The sequence below is a fragment of the Antechinus flavipes genome, chromosome 5, assembly GCF_016432865.1.
Source record: "Antechinus flavipes isolate AdamAnt ecotype Samford, QLD, Australia chromosome 5, AdamAnt_v2, whole genome shotgun sequence".
Lineage (NCBI taxonomy): Eukaryota > Metazoa > Chordata > Mammalia > Dasyuromorphia > Dasyuridae > Antechinus > Antechinus flavipes.
In genome coordinates this window covers 31,763,394-31,787,582 of record NC_067402.1, presented here as the reverse complement: position 1 = coordinate 31,787,582, position 24,189 = coordinate 31,763,394, and the positions used below count along the sequence as shown (strand labels likewise).

At 42.4% G+C, this 24,189-nt stretch overlaps 1 protein-coding gene across 1 annotated transcript in view; it reads left to right on the top strand.

Annotated features, from left to right (window-relative positions):
• The window catches only part of KAT2B (lysine acetyltransferase 2B), a 130,660-nt gene that overhangs the window by 34,895 nt on the left and 71,576 nt on the right, over positions 1–24,189 (top strand). Inside the window, exon 5 of the mRNA XM_051962338.1 lies at positions 16,732–16,858. Within this exon, the coding sequence (XP_051818298.1) occupies positions 16,732–16,858 (127 nt within the window). The remainder of the gene's footprint in view (positions 1–16,731; positions 16,859–24,189) is intronic.

Below are 24,189 nucleotides of genomic sequence, written 5' to 3'. Positions count from 1 at the left end.
TTTCCCGCTTCTGATCTAAATTGAGAAGGCATTTCTTGTCATTGGTAAGGTCCTTTGCATCTTGATTGGTTGTTATTTGCTTTACACAATGGAAGAGAAAGTGGGAGAAGCCCTCCCTCTCCTGTTACTCATATATCTCTTCCAGTGGCCTGTATCCAACAGGTGCTTAATAAATATTTCTCCACCTCATCAAGTGAAAATGTGAGTAATAACTGCAGTAATCACGGTATATAATATCTTGTAGTTGCAAGAAAATGTAATCCGAGGACAAGCTTATAGGTATATCGTCAGTGACCTGACTATGACACGTGGAGCTCTAGTCTGTTGTATATAATAATCAATCAACAATTATTGATTGCTCACAGCATGCTTGACATTTAACTTGGCTCTAGGAGATGTAATTGATTCTATAAGTGTAAGGAAAAAAAAAAAAAACAGTAGCATCCCAGGGTGACTAATAATGAAGGTGACTATAATTTGCTTCAGTTGTAATAAGCTGGTGTTGAAGTAGGATGGCAGGATACCAGGAAACAGTCTAGAGCCAAGCAGAAATTGCCCACTTCATCGGGCAACCCTTAAGGTCATGATCTCATCAGGGATTCAGTCCTGTGAACATTTACTGAGTACTTACTCTTGCTATCTGCCCTATTACTATCAGGGGTATCCCCATCCTCCCAGTCCTAGGGCAATAACCAATCTGTTGCCAAATTCTGTCAGTCTTCCCTTCATACAACATTATCACCAGCCAGGTACAGGTTCTCATTGCCTCACACCTGGACTATTGCCACTGAGAATTGGTTTCATGCTTCCAGTGTTTCTTCCCCCTCCTCCATAGTACAGGTCTAATTATGTTCTTTACTTATTCAGTAAAGTTCAGTGGCTCCCTGTCACCTCCAGAATAAACTTTGAAATCTCTTTGGCTTTTTGATCCCTTCCTAACCTGGCCACTTCTGTATTTTTTTCCAGGCTTCTGACACTTTTCTCTTAGATCCAGTGATATTGGTGCCTTTTGCTGTTTTTCACATAAATCAGTGCATCTTCAGACCACTTGTCTCCCATGCTTGGAATTTTCTCCCGGTTCCCCTGGCTTCCTTCAAGTCTAAAATCCCACCTTCTACACAAAGCTTTTCCTGATCCTTCTTAATACTAGTGCCTTCCTTTGGTGGATTATCTCCACTTTATCCTATACATTTTTTTTTTTTTTTTTTTGGTACATAGCTTTTAGCAGGCAGCTAAGTGGTTCAGTACTTAGAGCATTAGATCTCAAGGCAGGAAGACCCGAGTTCAAATGTGGCCTCAGGTATACCCACTTAGCTGTGTGACCTTGAGCAAGTTAATCTCTATTTACTTTCGTCTATTAGAGAAGGAAATGGCAAACTACTCCATTATCTTTGCCAAGAAAACCCCTTATGGGGCCATGAAGACTCATATACATCTGAACTACTAGACTGAGTTATTAGGGGCAGGGATCTTCTTTCTCTTTGTATTTTCAGTGCTCACCACAGTGCCTGGCACACAGCAGACATTGAATAAATATGCTAGGGGCTAAAAGGACTTGTTCTCATCTTGTTCTGTCCATGACATATAAATAACAAATGGAAGCATTCAGAAGACTTCATCCCCAGGGAAACTCCCAACTTTGCCCTGGATATCCTCTGTGATGATGGCAAATAATCATTGGCTGGCCCACTGCCTGAGGGGAATGGACTCTGTCCGCACAGTGGAATTATAACATACAGAAAAAGTCAATATCAATGTTCTCTCTGGAGGTAAAGAGAGTAATAATGATTGAGTACTTGAGGAAAGTTGTTCCTAAGGTGGTGATTCGGGAGAAAAGTGAGGGAGTATAGTCTGCAGAGCAATGGATTTAACAGCCTAGGGTTCCTATCCTGCCTTAGTTACTGAATCCCTATGTGATGGTGGGAAAGTTCTCTAGGTTTACATTTATTTATTTGCAAAATGAGGATCTTGGAGTCAGTGACCCCTCAAGTCTTTCCAGTTTAATATCTAGAATCCTTACTTCCATCAGGAACTGCTTATAGAAAAATGATTCTTTTTAGTCATTTCTCTCTCTTCAACACTGAAAAACTGTCAATGGCTTAATCCTTTAGCTTGGGTTGCATGGAAGGGGTCACTTGTCTGGAAGGGCCCCAATCTCCTCAGTTGATTGTGGGATATCATCACTTATCTTTACTTAGAATCACCAGTCATAGAATGGACTTTAGAGACTGTCTTATTCCTGAGGTTTGTAAACTTGGTTTTAAACATTTTTGATAACTGGTTTGCTTGGTAATATAATACTCTTTAGTAATTCATACTATTATTCCAAGAGGGATTCCGCAACTCATAACAGGCCAAAGAAATTCATACTGTTATTCCAAGAGGGATTCCGCAACTCATAACAGGCCAAAGAATGTGAACAGGTAATTTTCAGAGGAAGAAGTTGAAGCTATTGATAGTCATATGAAAATTACTAATAATTAGAGAAATGTAAATTAAAATAACTCTGAGGTGCTACTTTGATACCCATCCAATTAATAAATGCTGGAGGAGATATGGGATGTCACTAATGCACTGTTGGTGGAGCTGTGAAATAGTGAAAAGCAATTTGGAACTATGTGCTGAAATCAATCAAACTGAGCATGCCCTATGAGCCAGCACTATCACTACTAGAGCTATACCCCAAAGAGATAAAAAGAAAAAGGGAAAGGATGTTCAAAAATATTTAGCCACTTTTTTTGTGGTATCAAATTGAGGGGATGCCCTTCAGTCATAGAACAACTAAAGAAATAATTGGTATGTGAATGATGGAATGTTATTAGTTATAAAAAGTAATACTCTTTTTTTTTTTTCAGAAAAACTTTCTTGCCTTTTTTTGGGGGGGAAACGTGGCTAATGTTAAATTTGTTTTGCATGACTATACATATTTGTAATAGATTTTTTAGAAATTGCCTTTTCATTGGGTGGATCAGGGAATAGGGAGAGAGAGATTTGAAGTTAAAAACAAAAAAATAATTAAAAAAAGTCTGTTAAAAAGAAAAAAAAATATTCTAAGAACTTTAAGGACCATTTATGTCAAAAGGTTAGTTTCCCCTCATTTAGTGCAACACTCCTCCTTTCCCCCCTCCATTTAGCAGTTTCCTTTTTTGTAAATCAAGAATAAAAACACCGTTCCTTGCTGATTTAAAAGATGTAATAGAGATAAAATAAGATAAATTGCTTTGCAATTTATGCTTTGGAAAATGTACACAAATGCAAATTGTTATATAGACCTGGTACTAGTGCTTTGGGAATAATTGGAATCCACAGTTGGGGCCTTGTTGCAATAATTCAGGCACACGGTCACAAGGTTGGCAGCAGACAGTGAATGGAAAGTGGGGGATGAGTATGAAAGACATTTTGAAAGGAAAGTCAACAGGTCTTTTGATTCTATGTGTTTTGGGGGGAAGACTCTGATGGAAAAATACAGGGAGCATTGATGGAAATGAGACTGGTGAGAAGACAGAACTGGCTTGGGGCAATGTGGAGAAGTCTAGTCTTAGCACATGTTCAATCAAAATACTCTGGAGGCAGATGAAAATATGGACTCAGAGTCCAGGTGGGAAGTTTATATAAATACAGAACATTGACCTAGAACTTACTATGGCCAGGCACTATACTAAGGGATTTACACTTAATATTACATTTGATCCTCACAATAACCTTGGGGGTTGATACTATTATTATTCCCATTTTCCAGCTAAGGAAACGGAGGCAAACAAATTAAATGACTTGTCCAGGCTTTCATACTAGTGATTGTCTGAAGTAGAATTTGAACTCAGGTCTTCCTGCCTCCACTTTAAGCTGGTTATGTTTGGCGATCGTCAGCAGAGATAGATATGAAAATTGGTAAACAACCAGATGAGTTTGGTTTTTCTAAGGGGATGTCTCACAATATACAGTTTACAAAGTACAACACTTGTTTTTTTTGCTTTCTGCTCATCAATGTGTCCACATGATGCCGGAACAGTGAGCTGAAAAACAGAACATTTCAGTCAATCAACAGGTTATTAGTGATGCTGACAAACCAACTAGTTTGTCAGCCTTTTCTCTCTCTTTATTTCACTGCATTAATTCTCTTGAGTAGCTATTTTGGCACCAGATACTTATAACCTGAGATTTCTTTGTGTGGCAAGAAAAAGTGAATTGAAATGCCAGGAGATGCCAGGAACTCTGTCTTGGATTTCAGCTTCCAAGCCACCATCTTCTCCTGTTTCTTCACTGACTCCGGCTCACTTTTGTATTGCCATGAAGTATTTCAGGAGACTTATCTTAGTTCCAGCCAAGAGGCAAGGATGGGGTCAGATCAGGGGGCCCAGGAACTCTGCTTAAACATAAACCTAATAATCTGGCCCAGTCCCAAGCCTTTCTGATCCCCAGATGACTGAAGCCATTTAGACTTTCACCTTGAAGATTAGGGCTACTTTGGGATGGTCAAATTGTCCTGGATTAAGCCTGACAGAAGCTATAATTAGCCAACTCATTCAGAGTCAGAAGTTTATTTTTTCTGGATAAGCAACACTTAGTGAACTTAATTATGGCAGTAAAGGGAACAGGCCTTCCCCCAAGAACTCTGCTCCTCCATTTCAGGCAAAAGGAAAGCCATGGGCCTTGATTGATTGCTTCCCCGATGTGTAAGAGGTATAGTTTTCACAAAGAGCAAAGCAAGCAAGATGAATTAGAGCCCCATCAGGAAGGCTCACTTGTCTTTAGAAACTGAGGGAAGGGGAAAAAAAGGTTTGAAAGATAATAAAATTTGACCAAAACCATGTGTGTCCCTCCCATTGCATGGAATAGACGTATTCGAGCAAAATTGCCTCAGAAGTGTTTCCTTAAAAGCAAATCAGTATGGAGTGAAGAAAGCAGTACTGGGACTCTTACTAAGAGTAGCTTCAATCAGATTGTTTCCAGTGACCAACCTCATTGCTGAGAATAATTGGTAGAGATGTGGAGGGGCCAGGGATGCAGAGATCTATTCACTAGCAGAAGGGTTGCTTTGTCAGACAATTAGCTTTTTTTTCTTTCTTTCTAAGTTCTAGGGAGGGAAGATATATTGGGAAATTACTGGGATCAGTAAGACTTTTTTCTTTCTTTCTTTCTTTTTTTAAAGCATGGCCTATTTTCACATTGAATTTTATTATAACATGGATGTACATTTCCATTCAACAGAAGGAGTGGAAAGCTTTTGGAAGGAAAAGACAAAAATAAGCTGTCTAGCTCTATAGAGTACTCTCTATGGAAATAGATCAACAACAGTGTTTGTCTGCTAGGAGTTAACGGTGTCTTTCCCCCTAAGTTTACTTTCCATCCACATCCATATCTCTTATGTCTGCCTACTTACTGACATATTATCTGACCTATTAGATTAAGAGCTCCTTGAGGGTAAGGACTGTTTTTACCTCTGCATCCACGGCCCAAGGACTCCTTAAATGATTTTTGATGGATTTGTCACCAGTGAGCAAACTGAAAAATATGGGAGGTTCCTTTCTCTTCCCTGAAGAGAGAGGACAATAAGGGAAGTGGAGCAGTTAGAATTTTCTTTGCCATCATCCTTCTTCCCTTCTCTTCGCTTCATCTTTAAATGTTCTACTGGTAGTATCAGTGGAAAGATGGGAAAGCAGTTTTAAAGAAAGGTGCCTGTTTACACTTGTCTCTTTCCTACCCCTTGCAGAGGTTGCCCTATTGAAAGAAGTTGGCTTGGTCAGGTTTTAAACAATCTAAAGCTAGCTGTACACAAGCAATCCATCATAGATTTCTGATGATGTCATTTGGTCCCTAAGTACCTGAGGTTTTCAGTGCTACTCAGTAAATGGGAAATCCCCTAGAGTAAAGTTTTCAGGGCATTTCATGGATTTATGGGCCTCACAGCATGGAAACATTTAGATAGGTTATACAGTCTGTCCCTGTGGAGAGAATACCCACATCAGTAAGATCATGGAGCCATTGAAGTAATGAATTTAATATCCTTGTTAGAATATTAATGTCCTTATCAACATCCACAAGGATAGTAATCCTTATTAATATTGATAAGTCTTTAAGTCTCTGGATTGAAGCTGCCTTGTTCCATGACTAGCAATTTTCAGGCAATGAAAAGAACACTGTACCTAGGAAGGTTCCCAAACTGTCCGTCATTGACTTAGAGACGGAAGGAACCATAGAACATTTTAATTCCATTGTCCGCATTTCATCGCCCTGGAATTGAGGCCGGGGAGAGGTTAAGTGCCATAGTAACACTGCTGGCTTAGCTGGGATTTGTACCCAGGTCCTCTGATTCCAAATCACTGCCTCGTAAAACATGGGCCGTTCGCAGTTGTATTTAATTCAGTGGAGCTTCATGGAGTCCTGGCTGTGCAGAGTTGGAAGGGATCTGGGGGCCATCCCTGAAAAAAAAAACAACCATGAGAGTGTTGATGGTGTCCCTGATGAAAGCTCATCCTGCAGCCTCTGTTTGAAGGCCCCCAATGCGGGAAGAGCTGGCTGCCCCTTCCAGTGCCCCCTGAGCCACTTGTGGATTTTCTGGGAAGACATGTTTTTCCCCTTAGATCTGCCCATTAATGATGCCTGATTCTGCCTTCCAGAAGCAGAAATAGGCTAATGCCTCTTGGCAATCAGTGCAGTCCTAAAGGCAGCAGTTACGGGCCCCTCCTATTGAGTGAACTGACAGGAGAAGCAGATTTCCTACCTCATCCATGAGTGGTATGCTTTTGTGGGGAGTCCACTTCTAAAAAAACTCAAAACCATTGAATACATCATTTTAGAATTCTAGACAATGGTATTGTCAACTTCACAGCCATAAGCAGACAGAAAATGAGAAGCAGAGAATAGAGATGAGGCTCATGAGAAACTGAACTTTGCTAATATATGATTTTAAAATGTGTGTGTGTGTGTGTGTGTGTGTGTGTAAATACAAGTATAAATTTAAAAAGGTAGTAACAAAGACTGTTATTTGTGTCCTTCTGTGTATTTAAGAAAAAGTGTTTTGGGAGCAGCTCGGTGGTGCAGTGGATAGAGCCCCAGTCCTGAAGTCAGGAGGACTCGAGTTCAAATCTGGCCTCAGACACTTAATACTTCCTGGCTGTGTGACTCTGGGCAAGTCATTTAACTCCCATTGCCTCAGCTAAAAAAAAAAAAAAAAGTGTTTTGTTGCTACTTTTGTGACCATGTCTCCCACTCTAAATTAATCCACTGGCTTCCTCCCTTCTTTGAGCTCTGGTCTAGAACAGATCCGTGTCCAGCAGCAAAGCAGATGATCACGCCAGCAGCCCTGGAGAAATGCTGGTGTGCCTCTGGTCACCTCTTATGCCAGGAGATGAGGTAGCCCTTTCCCACTCAGTCTGCAGAAGTCAGTCACCCTTGGCTGCTGCTTTGGTTATGAGAGTTCTGAGGGCGGACCTGTCTATTTCTGTATGACACTTTGGTTCCCTTCCATCTGGGTATCATCCAAAACATCTTCACACCCATCTTACTCATCACCAACCCTGCTGATGAGGTATGTTTGCTTTTTATTTCTGCCATTGAGCTTATAACCCCTTTGTTCAGTCCATTTAAGCAACTTTATTCTTATTGTTGTATTAATTGAACATCATATAATAGTAACATGATATAATAATATTAACATGGCACTTTAGCTGTTGCAAAAACATTTTTTATACATGATCTCATTTGATCCTTACCACCAAGTGTTATTAGCATTATTTTTGCAGATGGGGAAATTGCAGCTTGGGAGGATTTAGTAATTTGCCAAGAGCACATTTATCTGAAGTGGCTGGCGGCTTCCAGACTTGGTCTGGCTTTTCTGCCTCCAGATCCTGGACTCTTTCTGGTCTTCCCCACTTGCTCTTTGCTGTTGACCTTACCTGCATCCTCCCATTATATAAAAAGGCTAACCGATTTCCTGGGCCTGTAACTTTGGCTCACCTCTCTACCTTTATCTCTCAATGAGCCTGATTGAGACTGACTTGTAGCCTCTTCCTTTGCCCACTGGAAGCTCCATAATCTGCCCCAGGCTCTTAATTGGCTTGGAAGCTCATCCCCAAAATAGCCTGGGGTCTCAAGAAAGGTGCTTTGGGAGAGCCTGCTATTGCCTGCCCCTTAGTCTTTGGAGAGGTTCTTGAGACAGTCTGATTAAGGAGCAATGGGGAAGACAGTTCGTTTTTCTAGGGGAGACGTTTGTTTTTCATGAGCAAAGATGGTAGTCCTAATGTGAATTTAGGTAGCCTAAAGGTTACTCAGGAGGGCAAATATAGGAACGTGTGCCACCTTGCCTCTTCCATGGAGAGTCAGCTCATCATCTCTAAAAAACTAAAGTCTTGAAAATGTTCTACTTAGCAGAGGGGGAAGTATTACATGCACAAAAATATCCTTTCCTTTGGGGCTTCTTCAATTCTTTCCACTTGAGACCTCTTTTCAGCTGAGAAGTTTTTCCATGACTCTAGGTATATAAAACAGAGATACAAATCAAACAATGATTTTTTAAAAATCACATTTTCACAACTCTCACATTCAGTTGTGAGACCCCATATGGAGTCATGAACCACAGTTTAAGAAGCTGGGCTTTAGAGGATGATTCATAGTTGTAAAAAAATAAAAATATTTTGCAATCATATGAAATAAAGTAAAAAAAAAAGCCAGAACTCCGAAGACTCCACTTATCGCGGTGCTATAATTTGTAACTATATAATCTAACCTGCATTTATTGTATACTTACTGTATGTGTGCAAGGGATAGTTAGGTGGCACAGTGGATGGAGTGCCAGGCCTGGAGTCAAGAAGCCTCATCTTCCTGAGTTCAAATCTGACCCCAGACACTTCCTAGTTGTATGACCCTGGACAAGTCACTTTATTTCTATGTGCCTCCGTTTCCTCAACTATAAAATGAGCTGGAGAAGGAAATGGCAAATCACTCCAGTATCTTTGTCAGGAAAACCCCAAATGGGGTCACAAAGAGTTGCACTGGACTGAATTTACTGAAAAGTAGGTATGCTAGGCCCTGTAGATATGGAGTGAACAGCAGATAGTCTCTTCCTTCCAGGTGCTTTTATTCTAGGAGGGATGGGGGTGGAGAAAGGGTACTAAATACCAATAGATATATACTAGGTAACAATATCCACAGCTAAGTATAGATGGGATAATTGGAGGAGACCATGAACTCCAAAGAAACTCAAAAAAGCCTCCTATGGGAGTAGTACCTGAGCTAAGTCTTTGAGAAAGCTTTGGTTCTAAGGTAGATGGGAAGGAGTGCTTTTCCAGGTCCAACCCAGGTTACAGTGGCCCAGAGGGAATAGATAGAATTCTCTCTTCAGGAAACAGCAGCTCTTCTACTGTTTTGATTGAATTATAGACAGAACTCAAAGGAAAACTGAGAAATAATCTTGTGGGTGGGAGGTGGGGTTTATGGGAAGCTAGATCCTGAAGGGCCATAAATGCCAAGCTGAGGAGTTTGAGATAAGAGATAAGAGGCTTCTGGACCAGAGAATGATCTGCTCCCTGGTGTGCTTAGAAAGCTGAGTCTGGGGGTTTGGTGGAGAATGGATCTAAGTGGGGAGCCACTGGGAGCCAAGAATTCAGTTAGATTATGTGATGAGGACCCGAACTATAGGGGTGACTGGGTGGAGAAAGGGGCATTGAGAGGTAGACTATGGAGGTGGGGGGAAGGGAGGGGTCTTGGGATGTCACTGATGTTGCCCACCTGAGGGACTGGAAGGATGGCGGGTGTCTTTACAGAAACAGAAGGGCAGTGGGTCCAATATTGAAGACTGAGTTTGTTATGCATAGGAGGAGTTTTGATACCTTCAGGATACTGAATTGGAATGCCTGACAGGTCTGGAGCTGAGAGAAAAGGCAGAGTTCCTGGCTATCTAGTGGGGAGGGAGCCAGGAAATGCTGAGCTTGGCCTTGTCAGAACTTTGGCCTTGCTCCTCCTCCTCCTCCTCCTTCACGGCTGGGGTCTTTACTTGGGGTGAGGGGTGGGGAGAAGCCCACTGAATCAGTATTTTGGTTTTTTTTTTTGGGGGGGTTGCCTCATTGAGCTCTCAACAACATGTTATTTCATCTGCGACTGGTTTGAACACATTCCATGAATGCGTTAGGTGGGCAGGCCCACGAGGCTTAGTGAATTCCTGAAAAAGTCAGCATGGGACAGTGTATGTTCGTTTTATCAGCACAGAGAGGCAGCTGGGAGCAGTGAGGTAGGCGAGAGATGGCTGCTGATGGCTTTTTGTCATTTTTGTTTTGATTGCATTTATCCTGATACTCTCTGCTAGGGTAGGAGTTTCTTTCTTAGTGGTTGGCTTAAACCTTGGTGAAACCGGGAGTTTGTACAAACATACGTTTAGATGAAAAGTCTACTTTCTGATCCCTTAACGATGGGAGGGGATGGCGTGACTAGGGGATGCTGAGCATTTGTTCTCTGACTTCCCCTTGGATCCCTTTGGTCCACCTCATGTTTTTGACCTTTCCTATCAGAAATCACATACTGGACGATTTTAGCGGTTCCCAAATCAAGATCTGTTGTTCCTCAGTATTCTTCTGCGTGATGAGAGTGGGGGCAGGGGAGAGGAGAAGGATGGAGGAAACATTGATTGTGCCAAATCCACTAGTGGTGGTTATGGGGGTGGAAGAGCCCTCCTAACTTACCTAGAGGGCCTCCCTCCGTGGCTTTTACTATCAACTCAGCTTTAGAGTTTAACAAAATCTTCCATCCCTGCTTGGCTCTTCCCCCATGAGGGTGATGAGGGGAAGATGGGCAGATTAGGCAGAAATTTGAAAATCCATAGTGGGAAGAAATTCTGTCAAGTTCCCTTAAAGCCCTGTCCTGGGCAATTGCTGCTGAAAGAGGGTGGGGCCGGGCGGGCTTCCTCGGGACTGGGCTGGTTGTGTTTATCGGCAGCACAAAAGACACAAGCCGCCCCTCTACTTCAGGCCCTTATCGCTTCTCGCCAAAGACTAATGGATTACTGGCTTCTGGTGTCTCCCTGCCCCAATCCATCTTCTTAGCTGCCATCGGAGCCTTCCTAAAGCACAAGTCTGCCCTTGACATTGTTTCTCTCCAGAACTTTCATTCACCTCCTACTGTCTCTGGGGAAAAAAAGAGGAACTCCTCAGCTTGGGATTTGTTTCCTTAGTGCCTTTCCATCCGGGGCCCTTCCATTAGTGCAGCTCCAAAGGCAGGCTGAAAAACTGCTAACCCAAAGACCTTCTCTCTCCTTATCTTGTTTCTCCTGAGGAGTCTGTAAAGGCAGGGTGCCTGGAAAGGAGTGAAGAAGGAAGGAGGGAGGGCATGCAAACCCAGCTGTTTCTCCTGCTTTTAGAAGCGACCTCCTTCCCTGGGTGACCAGGCAACCTTGTGTTGTGGACAAAACAGTCTCAGATTCCACTTGCCCCCTCATCCTCGGGTCCCTTGTCAGGATTTGAGCTGGGCTTCCTTGTGCTTTCCCTCCCTCTCTCTGTCTTGTTCTCCCTCCCAGGTCTGGGAGAAATAGTGAATCCTGGGATGTCATCTTGCTAGTGCTGACCACACAAGAGGCTCTCCCTTCACTATTCATTCAGGGTCTCGGTTTTCATGCAGACATTCCCTCCGCCAAAAAGGATTTCAAACCCCCTTGTGCTATAGACTGTTGTTCTAAGGCAATATGGTTGGGTTTCTGGACTCTGAGGAAAGTCTTCTAGTACACTTCTGTAAATGGGCTGTAGTTGTTCCTAAAGTCTTAGTGCAGGCTCCATGTGGGGCCAACTGGTTCTTTTTAGTCTGGTCTCATCACCTGGTACGGTGTCTGACATGTAATAGGTCCTTCATAAATGCTAACTAACAAATTGATTGTATTAGCAGCATAATGTTGTAGCTAGAAATTTTCATCCTCTTGTGACCAATCTTCTGATGACGAAACAATTTTTTGGGGGGGAGGGGTTAATTTATTTTTTTGTTACTATTTTTAAACAATTTTAATAGCTTTTTATTTTTCAAAATACATGTGAAGATAGTTTTCAACATTCACCCTTGCAAAAATCTTGTTCCAAATTTTTCTCCCTCTCTTCCCACTTCTCCCTTAGACAGCAAGTAATCAAAGTGAAATGTGCAATTCTTCTAAACATATGTCCATATTTATAATACTGTGCAAGAAAAAGATAAAAAAAAAAGGGTGAAAACACTATGCTTTGATCCACATTCAGTCTCCATAGTTCTCTCTCTAGATTTGAATGGTCTTTCTATCACAAATCTTTTGAAATTGCCTTGAATCACCCCCTTTATTAAAGAGAGCCACATCCGTCAGAATTGATTGTTGCCATGTGTAATGATCTCCTGGTTCTGCTCATTTCACTCAGCATCAGTTCATATAAGTCTCTCCAGGCTTCTCTGAAATCATCCTGCTGATCATTTCTTTTTCTTTTTCTTTTTCTTTTTTTTCTTTTTGCTGAGGCAATTGGGTTTAAATACTTGACTTGCCCAGGGTCATACAGCCAGGAAGTGTTAAGTGTCTGAGGCCAGATTTGGACTCGTCTTCCCAGGGCTGGTACTTCATCCTCTGCACTACCTTGCTGCCTGCTGCTGATCGGTTCTTATACAACAATAATATTTTATAGCATTCATATCCCATAACTTATTCAGCCACTCTCCAACTGATGGGCATCCACTCAGTTTCCAGTACCTTGTCACTACAAAAAGGGCCACAAACATTTTTGCACATGTGGGTCCTTTCATGATCTCTTTGGGATACAGGCTCAGTAGAGACACTGCTGCATCAAATGGTATGTACAGTTTGGTAGCCCTTTGGGCATAGATCTAAATTGCTCCTCACAATGATTGGATCAGTTCACAACTCCACCAACAATGCATTAGTGTCCCAGTTTTCCCACATCCCCTCCAACATTTATTCTTATTTTTTCTTGTGATGAAACATTTGGATATCATGACTGGATTGGGGCAGAGGCCAGGCCCTTTTTCTAACTCTACTCGGGAACTTATACGTAATGGCTGCTTAATAAATACCTCGGGTTAACCTCATATACTGTTTCAGAGAGAGCCTAGGCAGACTGCTGCTACTTTTAATTCAGTCCCTGGAAAGCAGTTTTTGAAGCTCCTGCCTGCCCACAGACTAAGTGTTGACTCTGTGCTTCTGTTTAGGATTCTAATGTATAGACCCGAAGAAATGGAAATCATCCGCCCTGTATAACTAATGCAAAAGGGTCAGTTCCCAAGCAACCACAATTCCTAGAGGTCTATCCACTTGACTGACTTCTGTAATATAAGAACAACCTCAAAACCGTGCTAGGGAACAGGCCTTCAAAATCAACATCCTGCTATTATTTTTTTCCCCGAGAGGCGGCAAAAATGGAGAATCATAGTTTTTCCAGCCTTCTAGTTGGTGTAAGCCCTGAAGATCAAAAGACTCTGTGGTAGAATTGGAGTCAATGAATAAACATTTATTAACTCCCTACTATGTGCTGGGTACCAGCTGGCCACTGGGGATACAAAAAGGAGAGACCCTGCCCTCAAAAAGTTTGTGCTCTAATGAAGGAGACAACCTGTAAACAAATAAAAAGTGAAAAGGAAGATGCATTTCCCTTTTATCCCTGTTTACAACCCCCCTGAAATCTATCTAGGGACCCCAAGTTAAGAACCCCTGCTCTAATCCTTCTGCCTCTCAGGCCATCTCCTTGCAAGGTATCCAGCCAGTAGGAGCTCCGGCGCCTCTGATTGAGGTCATCTTCACTGAGCAGAATCTGATCTGCTTTATCTTTGAGGCTCATTCTGTATTGGCAAATGCAGGAGGCAGGAGGGAGGAGGCCCAGCAACTAGGTCAGCCTAGTCCGGCCCAGAGTTTCCTCTCCCTTTCTCCCCCTCGGGGCCAGTTCTCCTGCAGCTGGTCCAGGCTGACACCTTAAAGCAACTTCCCAAGGCACCCACGCTCTGGGACTTGCTCACTGAGGTTTGCTGGTTTCCAGATAACTAGGAGCACCCCAGCCTTGGGCTTCTGGACACTCTATTGTGCCGCCCCCTCCACCTTCCCCTTCAGTCACTTGCTCTCTTCCTTCCCCAGTTCCTTCTGGTGACTTCATCCATGCTTTTTGGGTTAGAAAGTATTTATTGGAACATTTAAAGGTTTCTCGTTTCTCTTGCCCCCCATGCCTCCCCCTACCCCACCTTTTTAACATGTTGCTGCTTATCACTGTTTAAACACAACCAGTGTCTAGGAGGGCAACGGGATCAGACTGGCTGTTTGCAAGATCTGGGTGGAGCAGGTGTGAAAATGGACGGGGGTAGCTGGCAGCCCATCTGGGGAGTCTTTCTCAGCATTTAAGGATGGGTCCTTACCTGTACCCTTGCACTCTGCTGTCTCCCAAATTTACAAATGTATGTGTGTGTATCCATATCAGTTAATGTTTCCCACTGCATCTCTCCTTGTCGCTAAGTTTTCACAAGATTCCAGGGGCAAGACAGTGACCTCTTCCCTTCCGGGGTGCTGGGGGTGGAGAGGTGGGTGCCCGGTGGAATGACTGAGGATTCCTAGCATGACCTCCCTGCCATGGCTGCTCCAGCCTCGGAGTTTGGGGCCGGGGGAGGAACGATGTCGGGCAGGGGAGCAGGGTACCTCCAGGAAGAGCTTGCTTTCCTCCAAGATTCTGGCCTTCTTCTGCCACCACAAAGCTGTTTCTCTCCCTCTCTTCCCCCCATCTGTGCCCATAACCATTTTCAGTCTGTACAAAGTCTTTTCTCCCTTTTGTGAGTCTCCTCATACATTGTCTCACGGAGGCCCCTCTACCTGTCTGTCTGCTCTCTCCATTTCTCTGTCAATTTATCTGTCTAGCGACTAAATAAGTCAAGGTAATCTTTGCTAATTTCAGTCTGGGGGGGGGGGGGGAATGAGAGCAGAAAAATGGAAAACCCATGAGCAGCCATTGGCTCCCTTTCACTGCCATTCACCTGCCAAACATTCTCCTGTGTGGGATGGGCTTTTAGGAACTTGCTCAGGAATTAGAGATTTAATCAATCAATCAGCAAGTACTGAAACACGTGTCTATTGTGCTAAGGCTCAGGATTTATGCACGTTCCAGAAACAAAAGAGCTGAAATTCTGATAGGGAGGACACAGAATAAATATAAATGCAACTTAAATCATTTTTATTGTACTGGTTATTATCACAGGGTTAGTTTAAGAGGTGCATGTGTGTGAGTGTATGAGAGTGTGTATATGTGTGTGTGTGTGCGCCACAGCAAAGGAGAAGCAGCAAATGACAAAGAAAGTATTGTTAGAGGCAGGGGCATTGACAAGGACTGGAGAAGTGACAGTGTAAAGTCACAGCAGATAGCATCTCTATAAAAGCAGAGTGGTCTTGCACCATTTGTTTTAAGAACAATCAGCCTTATACACTTCAATGCTCTGGACTACAGTACTTTAAGGGCACGAGACTGTAGGTTTCATCAAGGCTGGGGGAGAAGGGTTTTTTAAATGTGGAAATATCCTGGCTCTCAGAACCAAGCACAGTGTTCTGCACAAAGTAGATAATTCAGAGATATTTATTGAATAAATGTTTGAGAAGTTATGCAGAATATTTAATAATACTGATGACTGAATCGTCAAGAGAAAGAAGGTACATTTATTTTTGTCATATGTTCCCAATAAGAGGGCCATAATGTAGAAGTACATTTTGGAAAGATATCGGTCAGTGTTTACATTTAAATTTAAAAAAAAAATGCTGCTTAAAAGGGTTGGTAAGCTTTAGATCACAGAATGCACTTATATCTCGGCCCATGCATTATAAAAGTTTGAATGTGGCAAAGAAAATAGATCACTCACTGCTGTTGGAGCTCAGAAGGGTAGGGGGTCAAGTTCTGTCTCTGACATTTACTGGTTATTTGATCATGGGTCACACTGAAATATGATCATTTTAATATCTTGGAACCTCAGTTTCCTTATCTGTCAATTCCGAGGACCCTTTCAGCTCTGGATCTCTGACCCGTGATCCTGTTTTGCTGCGAAATTAAGTCATCTTATAGTGTTCCACAAAGATAAACCGATGAAAGAAGGAAGGCCCAGGAGCGTGGCCTTTACCGGATTGTTATTTATCTACCCTACCCTAAATAGAACAAAACAAAATTTAAAAATCCCCCAGGAAACCCTGAAAGAGGCCCTCCTCCTTCTGTGCCTCTTCCTTCGACTTTGTGCCCTCACTCAGATACCATTTCTTTCATTTCTGCTTTCCTTCCCTTCTTCCCTTTCTCTTCCCTCTCCTCAAGGCAGGGTCAAGGTGATCTAAAGCCCTGTTGAACAAGTGGGGGTGTTTGGAGCCGGCCTGCCAGGGCCTGCTAAGCTGCAAGGGGGACTGCTTTGGCACTCGGAAGACACCAGGAAACATTTCCAATGGATGCCTCTGGAATCCTGTCCCTCACACTTGCCAAGAGCCATTGGACAGAGGCCTTTGGCTTACTCTCTGAGCTGGCTGGTGCTGACTGCTGAAAATTGTCAGGCTCGGCGAGGCCTTCCCCTTCCCTCCCTCCCAAAGCCAACAAACAAACAGAACCCTTCTCACTTTGGCCGCTGGTTCAGTATTGATCCTTCTGGGTGTTCCTAGAAAATGCAAAGTCAGAGGGTCTGTCGTCAGCCGTCTCATAATCATCTATATCGTCTCATACGAAGCAATCAGCCCATGTTACAGTCTGTTACATAAATTTGTCTCTCTTTTTTTTAAATTTTCAGGCCGAGGAATCTTGTAAATGTAATGGCTGGAAAAACCCCAATCCCCCGCCCACTCCTCCCCGGGCAGACGTGCAGCAGATAATTGTCAGTCTCACTGAGTCCTGCCGTAGTTGTAGCCACGCTCTCGGTAAGCAACAGAACCCCCCCTCCCTCCTCCTCCCAAAGAGGCCCCGGCTTGTGTGGAACTGCCATCTGAGGATGAATTTTAATCTGATTTGCCTTCAAACAGGGTAAAAGTGTGGCTCCCCTGCTTGTGATGCTCTTGCTCTGAGAGTTCCATGTGGGAGCTCCACTGTCCCATCCCCGGGGGCCTCTCCTCTTTGCTTCTGTTGCCTTAACAGAGCGGCTCTGACATCAAAGAGCTCAGAAGAGACTTGTCAAATGAGATGAGACACTGGCCTCTGACTCCAAGACCAGAGTCACCATCTGTAATTCCCTCATCTAATTATTGTTATTATTGCTCCGGGTTTTTTCTTGGGATCCTTCCTTGCAATGTTTTCTCATTTCTCCTTTGCCTTGATCTCTGGCGACACTAATAATCACAGACAGTTATCACATTCTTTAGCTCATTTGAGCCTTGTGACAGTTGGGTGAGATACCAGTATTATTATGACCAATTTGCAGATGAGGAAACTGAGATTTAGAAACTTGAATGACTTGTCCAGGGTTTCACAGCTAGTGAGTGTCAGAGACACAAAGCTTCGTTTGAGTGGTTATGTGTGACTTCTGTTTATTGTTTTAAAATGTTTATTTTCATATTTCTTCTTTCTCTTACAAAGCGGATAGCATTTTCTATCAGCCCAGGCAAGTTAATTAAGAATTGTCATAAGAGGATAGTTTTAAATAGAATCGGCTACTTTATCCTTGTCCACTAAACTACCATTTTATGCAAGGCAGGGGAAATCAGTAGTCACTTGGCATTCTGCTTTCTCCTAAATAGACTAGAAGGATCATTGGAAAAAACAAGCGTCCCTGGTCTCATTATTCCAAATCACAAGAAGGTTTTGTTCCTGTTTTTTTTTTTTTTCCTCTTTCTTTCCTGCTTCCAGATCTTCACTTGTAGAGCAGAATGGGTTACAGATTTCTGTTCTTCAAGGACATATCATATTAGCTATGTACTTCTCCACACTATATATTTGGCCATTTCAGAAGTTACCATCTACTTCTCAGGTCTTTCAACTTTCATTTTTTCCTGGTACTGAGTATCCTCTCTTAGTCTGTAAAATGTTTGATATTGAATGAAGTCAGATTATCATTTTATTGCATTTGGCCAAAGGCCATCTTAAGGAAAATCGGGTCTGATAAGAGTGTTATCTGGAGAGTGTTATAGTAAGGGAGTGTGTTTCTGAGCATGGAAATATGTAAACTTTCAAGGTAATTAGTGTCATAAAATAAATAATGGATTTTTTAGGAGGAGTCTCTAGACTTATAAAATTAGTGTTGGGTGATTTTTCTCGTGGAAACTCCCTTCCCTTGCAGATTGGTTATTTTATTGAAACCTAAAGTCTTAGAGAGAGAGAGTTGCCCGAGGCACTGAGAGAGTGTGTGACTTACCCATAATAACACAGTTTGGACCTTAACCCAAGTCTTCTCGTCTCCAAGGTTGACCTTGATCCCATGCTACCTTTCATTAAACCAATCCATCGCCATACTCAAGACTTCACTAGTCTATAAAACTATTGTTGTTCTGGGTGTTGAAACAACTAATGCTAAAAGCAACATTTGACAAGTTACAGACACTGCTGTGTCATACACTAAATAAACGAGGTTTTTCTAGTATGGGTCTTAATTGAATATTATTTTGGATCACATCCAAGGAAAACCTTTGGCATGGTGACAAGGTGGGTTCAGGGTCAGGAAGAAGGGCCTCTAACTCAGGGATCCGCCCTGTGTTGTCTTTAATATGGGGCTTACATATAATAACATTCTATAACTGTGTGTTTGAAAAGGTGTCATCTTCTTAGTTGTGGGGAGATTGACTCTACTGTAGGGACATATTCCTTCCCCACCACGGGGGCTAAACTGCAAAGCCGGAATTGTGCAAGTGCCGGGTGTGGCCAACTTTGTTAGAGGCTGACTTTCCCTTTTATCTTCTCAGGCTGTGAGACACTGTGCTCTCAGGGAGGAAAAAGGACTGGCTTTCAGTTAGGTCTACCTTATTGTGAATTTGTCATCACGTTGCTGTGGGATCTGTGCCAGGCACTTAGCCTTTCTGGCTTTCGGTTTCATTTTCTCCAAACTCCCGGGGTTGAATCAGAGCAGAGGTTCTTCACCTGTTCTGTGTCATGGACCCCTTTGGTGATCTGCTCAAGCCATAGACCCTTCTTAGAATAAGGCTTTTTAAATGGTTCAAATGAAACTTAAGGCTTATGAAAATCAAGATCCCTTGAAATCTATCCATGAGGTCCCAGAGCCTGTGGATCCCAGGTTAGTTCCTCCTACAGATCAGATCCCTTTTAGCTTGAAATCCCCCATTTAGTCTCGAAGTTGCTCTGTACAGATAGTGCTTCTTCTTTCTTTGAATGATTTCTTAGGGCTTATTTACCTTGTCTTCCTTTTGTGAGTTTGGTGGCTGGGGTAGTAGTAGGCCATTCTTCATATTCTTGGTCATATTAGTGATGAACCCAAGTAGGAATCCTGCTCTGTCCTCCCACATTCTGGAGAATATGAACCAACACCACATTCTTTGTTCTTTGACATGGTCTTCAACGAAGTCTTCTCAGGGCCCAACTCTAGGCCATTTCAGGCAGCTGTATCCCAGCCTTGGAGTTATGGTACTAATAACATTAAGCGGCAGTTGGTGTTTGCAATGTTGACACAACATTGTGAAGGGGAATCAAATGATTACATATTATTTTTGTGTGGGGTGCAGTCAGGGACACACAGCTAATGTTAAGTGCCAACTCAGGTCCTCCTGATTCCAGGGCTGATGCTCTATCTACTGCATCACCTAGCTGCCTCTCTTTTCTCCCTTCCTTCCTTCTTCCCTCCTTCCTTCCTTCCTGGAGGAAGTCAGTCAACTTTATTCTGTATTTACTTTAAGCTAAACACTGGAACTTACAAAAAAAAAAAAGGTAAAAGGCAGCTTCTACTCCCAGAGGTGGCAGGATACCCAATCTGGGGGCATGATGAAGTCCACAGGAGTGTAAACTAGGAAATGAAGACATGGTTAGTCTGGGATCCCTCTTTAAATGGAGGATCTAGAAATAGAGACTGGGTTATAGTTCTTTCTTGTCCATCTATATTTGCTGAAATAATTGAAGGATTTTGCATGATAAATTAGTCTGAAGCTCAACATATCAGGCCAGTTTCCCATTTTCATTCTCTGTCACACCGAGGCTGTTGTTCAAGCTGACACTAATCTCTTGAGCTTTGTCATCGTCCAGATTTCCTGGACTTGTCAAAGCAAAAGCATCCCCAGGGCTTGCAAAGTTGATATCAAATGATAATAATCGGCAGTGATCAGAACTCCTCCTGTTGCACTCGGGCTGTTGACAGTGAGTTCTGAAGGGAGAGAGCCGGGCTGTTCCTGTGGTTGCGATGCTTATTCTCATCTTGAGAATCTGGCTGGCTGTCACATGATTCTCTGTGTGGCCCCTAGTTGCAAAGTGTATGAAGGAAGTAACAGGGTATAAGGTTTGGAAGTCAGAAAACCTGGGTCCCTGCCAGGTAATCAGTAGCATCGCACTCAAGCACATTTGATGCAAATCACAAATCTCTGTTTGCTTAATCTTGTTATTCGGAAAGAAGATTTTAAATGTCTCTTAATCTTGAAACATGGAGATTCCTTCCTGTTCTGGGTAGACATTTGAATGAGTTTGTCCTGTCTGGAATCTGTGAGCCCTCTAACACTTGCAGAGAAAACCAAGAGTCCCCATTGGGGAAGAGATTAGCATTGTGAGACTCTGGGTCCTAGGAGTGCAGTTTAAGAGCTAGAGATAAGGCTGAGGTCAGCCAGCCAACCCTGTAATTTTACACATAAGGCAACTGATAGCGCAAGGAAGTCCAGGGGTTGCTAACTGCAGGGGTCAGTGTGAGAGCTGAGATCTGAACCCAGGGCCTCCAATGCCAAATCTGTGTTCTTGCTATTGCATGGTACCATCTGACTTGAATGAGTTTTCCTACTGGTTCAATAGAATTTGGTTTTTGCCAGCATGTGTCAAGTGGTCTTGATATGAACAAATGTTCATTTGTTATTCTCTTCCTTCTCTTTTTCTTCCTCCAGTTTTTCTGTTGATGGTGGACATCCTGTTAGGACAGATGCTTTATAAAGCAGCCTCTTTCTGCAATCTCTCCCTTGAAGTTAATTTGTATTATTCATCTATACTTTGTGTTTACTTGTCTATACATTTTAAGTATATGTATATATGAATTTATGTGAAGATCCCAAGGAAAAGTTCCATGAGTGCTGTTATAAGTGTTCACGAGTGCCTAGTGGAGTATCTTCCACAATAGGTGGAAGTGAGTTGGATTGAATCTCGACAACTTCAGCAACTAGGGGTTACCATAATTTAATTGGTCCCTATATGTTGTTCAATTGCTGTCATTCATGTAATCTTTTATTACCCCATTGAGAGGTTCTGGCAAAGATACTGGTGTGGGTTGCCATTTCCTTCTCTAACTCAATCTTACAGATGAGGAAACTGAGGCAAACAGACTTAAGTGACTTTTCCAGTTAGTAAGTGTCTGAGGAAAGTTTTGAACTTGGGAAGATGAGGCTTTCTGACTCCAAATCTAGTTATTCTTTCCACTATACCACCTAGCACCCTTCCCCCCAAATCCCTTAGCTTTCAGTAAAGCTAAAGGCTTTTCAAAAAAGCCTTCCTACTCCTTATTCAAAAGAACAACAAAAAAATAATTCTAAAGTATGAATTTTTAACCCTTTTTATATCATGGATCCCTTTGGTATTGAAGAAACTTATGAGCTCCTTGGCGGAATAGTAATTTTAAATGCATAAAATAAATATTGGGATAATAAACTACAGAGGATTGCAAAGGAAACATTTTTTTTTTCCGGCTGAGGCAAATGAGGTTAAGTGACTTGCCCAGGATCACACAGCTAGGAAGTGTTAAGTGTCTGAGACCATATTTGAACTCAGATCCTCCTGATTTTAGGGCTGGTGCTCTATCTACTGCACCGCCTAGTTGCATAACAAATTGTATTGAAATAAAAATGTAATTAAAAAGATTTTTTTCTCTCCCAAGAAACTCTGAAAACTCTAAAGACTATTCATGGATCTCTTAAGGTTAATATCTTTGGGAGGTTAGCATGCATATACATAGAAGAAATAAAGAGAAAAACAGAGATAGAGAACCAGAGAGAGACTTAGCAAAACATAGCCAGAAATTGCGGTAGATAAGAGAAGAAGAGAGATGGAGGAATCTACACTGTCAGAATCGTGATAGAACTGTAACCTTCTTGAGGGCAGGTACTATTTTATTTTTTGCCTTTGTCTCCCCATTGCCCAGCAGAGTACCAGGCCTATAGGATAGGAGCTTATTCAGTACTCACTGGTTGGTTTTTCCAGTCTCTGAAGCACTAAAATAATTGTTTACTGTTGGATTGTCTGGAATGGCAGCTGCTTTAAGCCTCTTCTGAGTATCCTAAACACTTTGCTTTAATGGCAGAAACAGAAGATGCAGTAGTTAATCCTGTTTGGCTGCCTATAAATATATAGTACAGACTTTGCCCAGCACAGGAAGCTCATACCTTCCACAATTACACTTATCTTTTTTCTCCCCTTAAAGACTGAGTCTTCCTATAGTTTGTGGGCTAGCCCCTCATGGATCTGTCTCCCTCTTGATGCTTCAGCTTCCTCTCTCTTTGGATAGCCTGAATCCTCCCTCAGCTCCGAAGGGCTCACCATCTGAAAATGCTGGACTTGGGAGGACACTAATGCCATAGCTTACTGTGGCCTCCAGAATGCTCTAGTGCTCTGTCTGCCTCAGTCTCCCTAGTAGCAGGAATTATGGGTGACCAGCACCATCCTTACCACTATAGCTACACTAGTTCTTGGTTTAAAATTGTAAAAAGGGAAGACATGATATTTTGGTTAGATTTTGATTTTCAAACTTCAAAAGGAAGTTTGGAAAATCTTTTGAATCAGGGTATTTGAATGATCTGAAGAAGTCCAGAAGGGGGAATATCCTCTCACAGTGCACACTGGCATCTGCATTCTAACTTGGAATCTTTCTAGGTTTTCTAAGGTCCTGAGAGATTGATTGCCATCCTCCTGCAGACCCTCACTAGCTGTGTAATCCTGGGCACATCACTGAATATCAGCTTCAGGTTGATCATCTAAAAAATAAATAATAGCATTTTCTCCTCACGTTTGTTGTGAGCAACAAATAAGATATAACACACACGAGCCTTAAAGTGCTAGAGAAATGCTAGATCTTCTCAGAGCTTTGCCGGGAGCCTTGAGAGGCTGTGATTGATTGTCTCAGGGTCATAGAACCAGGATGGAGCAGGGGAAAATGGGAATCCAGATCTTCTTGACTGGCCTCCTCAGCCTTCAATGTGTTCCATCTGACCACCATATTGGAATAGTCCTTACCTTCTCCTTTTGGATAGAGCTAGAGTGGTTCTCACCCTTATTTTATATCTTGGATCCCTTTGGTAGTCTGGTAATACTTGTGAACTCCTCAGAATAATGTTTTTAAATTTATAAAAATAGATTATGTAAAATAACAAGAATTAAATTATGAAAAATTGTAAATATATTTTTAAAAGTTCACAGACTGGACAAGAGGATATCTACAACCATTCTGCTCTTTGCTCTTGCCCAACTCCTCCCCTGCTATCCCTATAGGAACCCACCCTCCCCCACTACCTACCTATCCAATAATGGAGGAGAATCCAGACATAGCACATGATGAACATGCACATCTAGCCATCCATCTATTTGTTCATTAAACACTTATTAAGGTTCCACATAACTTTGAGAATGTTTTTGCCAGGCGTTGTACTTGGCATCCAGGATAGAAAAATCAAAACAAAACTGTCTTTGTTCTCTGGAGCTTTTGCCTCATTCTGGGGTTGGGGGTAGGGTGGGGGAGCAACACTTTGACAGAAAAACAAATGCACAATGCAGATTATCCATGATAAAGTATCGGGGGGTGGGGAAGGTGCTTCTAACCGGGTCATCTTGGCTTAACACAATTATGTTATGTGGTCCAGTCACTAACGCAAATGCCCACAGTGGCCCAGTGGCTTGGTGGGAAGATTTTTGAAAGCTACCTTATTTTGTGCTCACCTCATACTCCTTGCTGTTTATTAAGGGTGATTAACGCAAGGCTAAGCTGATGTGTCTTGATAATAATAATAAAGTGGGCAGCTATTTTGAACCTGTTTTAGAAGAGCCTGAGTTTTGGCCTGGGCTTTGATTCTACACTTTTTCCTGGTAGACTGGATCAGTGAGAGGGGGTTGGGAAGGGCTTGTTTTGTTTTGTTTTGTT